This window comes from Tarenaya hassleriana, unplaced genomic scaffold, assembly GCF_000463585.1.
Source record: "Tarenaya hassleriana unplaced genomic scaffold, ASM46358v1 Cleome3, whole genome shotgun sequence".
NCBI classification, from domain to species: Eukaryota; Viridiplantae; Streptophyta; class Magnoliopsida; order Brassicales; family Cleomaceae; genus Tarenaya; species Tarenaya hassleriana.
The window spans coordinates 2,904,553-2,907,165 of NW_010966177.1; the positions used below are offsets into that span (position 1 = coordinate 2,904,553).

Consider the following 2,613-nt stretch of genomic DNA (forward strand, 5'->3'; position numbering starts at 1 on the left):
TTGCTTTTATGATGATGACACAAACATGGATATTCATGTGGGTCAATCATACTCGTTCCTGGTCACGATGGATCAAAGTGGTAGTAACGATTACTACATTGTCGCTAGCCCTCGGTTTACACATTCACCTTTGTCGGCCAAAGTTACCGGAGTTGCCATATTGCGCTACTCTAATTCCCAAGGACCTGCTTCAGGTCCACTTCCTGATCCTCCTAATGATTTGGACACGTTTTTCTCAATGAACCAAGCACGATCCATAAGGTTGTTGCCGATTACATATGTTTTTGTTTCATGCTTGGATGGAATACTATTCCATTTTTATTACATATGGGAATTCAAAGCTTTTATGATTTTACATGTATCCTTTGCATCGTTTGACTATATGGTTAAGTTTGAAGCTAATTCTGTGACCGCCCTTATTTCCTACATGTTTATCCTAATAAAGCACGTGTGTTTATCTTTTCCGTTCTGTTCTCAATCGCAATTTTGAGTTGTTTCTGATCCATCGGCTGTTTGGTAGGTGGAATGTCTCTGCTGGAGCTGCACGTCCAAACCCTCAGGGATCATTCAAGTATGGTGACATCACAGTAACTGATGTGTATGTGATAGTCAACAGGCCGGCAGAGCTTATAGATGGGAAATGGCGTACCACTCTTAATGGTATATCATATCTACCTCCTTCAACGCCCTTAAAGCTTTCCCAGCAATACAATATCTCAGGGGTATACAAACTGGATTTCCCTAAAAGACCAATGAACAGACATCCCAAGGTTGATACGTCTCTTATAAATGGCACGTTCAAGGGATTCATGGAAATAATTCTCCAGAATAACGATACCACTGTCAAGAGTTATCATTTGGATGGCTATGCCTTCTTTGTTGTCGGGTAAGCAAGCATGTATTACTTACTCCCATTTAGACCATGTGCTTGTAACGACAGTACCTAAAAATCAGGAAAATGTGAATCTGACAAACGATGATGTTTGCTTGAAGCATGGACTTTGGTCTTTGGACAGAGAATAGCAGAGGCACTTACAACAAATGGGATAGTGTTGCTCGATCCACTATACAGGTGTTTTACATCTTAACATCTTAAGCTCGTATGTTCTGTTCAAAAGCTACCCATAATAAAAAGTGAATGCCCACTGCATTGTGGCAGGTTTTTCCTGGTGCTTGGACAGCCATTTTGGTTTCGCTGGACAATGCTGGCATGTGGAACCTCCGGATAGATAATCTCGTCTCGTGGTATCTGGGCCAAGAGGTATACTTGAGTGCGGTGAATCCCGAGATCGACACATCTGAGGTTCCCATGCCCGGAAACACTATATACTGCGGTCTTCTTTCACGTTTACAAAGGTAAGGTCCTCAGAGACACATGCATTATCTATTCCTGAACAATGAAAAGAAAGGATCTCACAGGAATGTTATAGAGGAAAGAAGAAAAAGCTTCTCTTTTTCTTTTTTATCCCAAGTTTGTCTCGGGGTACACATTTTAACTACATGTTTTTTGTATTATCGGAAAAACCTTAAATTCGGAAAATGTAATGAGAGGGAAACCTGATTTAGATAGATTTTTCATTTTGATGCTCTCTTCTATCTGCTGTTTGCATTTGAAGGGATTCTTGGTTTGTGCAGGGACCAGGCACAAAGGGTAAACTTTTCCGGGTCACCAACTATCTTTGCGAGAAGCAAAGGGCTTTTCTTTGCTCTTGTCGTAATCTTACTCGGAAGTTTAGCCACGTAGTTAATCTCGCAAAGCCACGGTATACGACCACATTCCCCTTTCCGGGTACCATATAACCGAGCAGGTATTGGTAGACCAATGTTTTGTATCTGAGAAAGTTTGTAGATTGAAATTTGAAACAGAGATCCTGTTTCTTATGTGTTTGCATAGAGTTGGTTCTGAACAACATTGTTAGCCGTAAGGCATTGTAATACAAGATTTTGTAATCTTTGTTTTTGTATCTGAGGTGGTTTTAGATGTTACATTGACATTGGATGAGCCCTAGTATTATATACGACCCCTAATTTAATAAAGTCAAGATGGCCGAGTTGGTCTAAGGCGCCAGTTTCAGGTACTGGTCCGAAAGGGCATGGGTTCGAATCCCATTCTTGACATCGAATCTTTTTGCTCTTCTTTTTATTTTCGAATTTAAACTGGGGGATTTACAAAAATGACTTTAAATGTCATTTTGACTTCAAGGGTGACCTTGAAATTTTGATAATTCCAATTTTGTCCTTCAATATAATAATTATATTTTATTATTATTTTATTCAGGAGACTTTATTTCGTTTTCGAAAAAACTTAATATTTCTTTTATTCGGTTTAGCGTTTCTTCTAAAAATGGGAGCCAATGTCCATTATAATTATCTTTCGATGAATGTTTTCTAAAATATTCAATTTTTATTTCTTTTATTGTAATTAATTTTTTTAATTCTGTAATTATGGTGTTGGTGATGATCGTTTCCTCGTTGGTGATCCGGAGATCTGATCGGTTTTTTGATATTGTTCAGGGGCGGTGTTTATTTCCAGAGTTCTGGAGTAATTGGTTTGTGATTCAAAAGAATCTATTCAAGGCCTCCAGAAGATATAGATCTTCAAGCCAATCTCTT

General features: G+C 38.7%; 1 protein-coding gene and 1 non-coding gene across 3 annotated transcripts in view; both read left to right on the forward strand.

Moving 5' to 3' along the window:
• The window catches only part of LOC104819000 (monocopper oxidase-like protein SKU5), a 3,673-nt gene extending 1,679 nt beyond the window's left edge, over positions 1–1,994 (forward strand). The window contains exons 6-10 of one of the 2 annotated variants that reach the window (XM_010548853.2): positions 6–261; positions 521–886; positions 994–1,072; positions 1,160–1,356; positions 1,636–1,994. In XM_010548853.2, coding sequence (XP_010547155.1) covers positions 6–261; positions 521–886; positions 994–1,072; positions 1,160–1,356; positions 1,636–1,744 — 1,007 coding nt within the window. In that variant the 3' untranslated portion in view covers positions 1,745–1,994. Of the gene's footprint in view, positions 1–5; positions 262–520; positions 887–993; positions 1,073–1,159; positions 1,361–1,635 lie in introns of those variants that run through there. The other variant, XM_010548854.2, reaches the window with a different exon arrangement.
• A 43-nt stretch (positions 1,995–2,037) lies between these two features.
• Positions 2,038–2,118, forward strand: TRNAL-CAG. Its single transcript has one exon. It is a non-coding gene; the product is annotated as a tRNA-Leu (tRNA).
• The last annotated feature ends 495 nt before the right edge of the window (positions 2,119–2,613 follow it).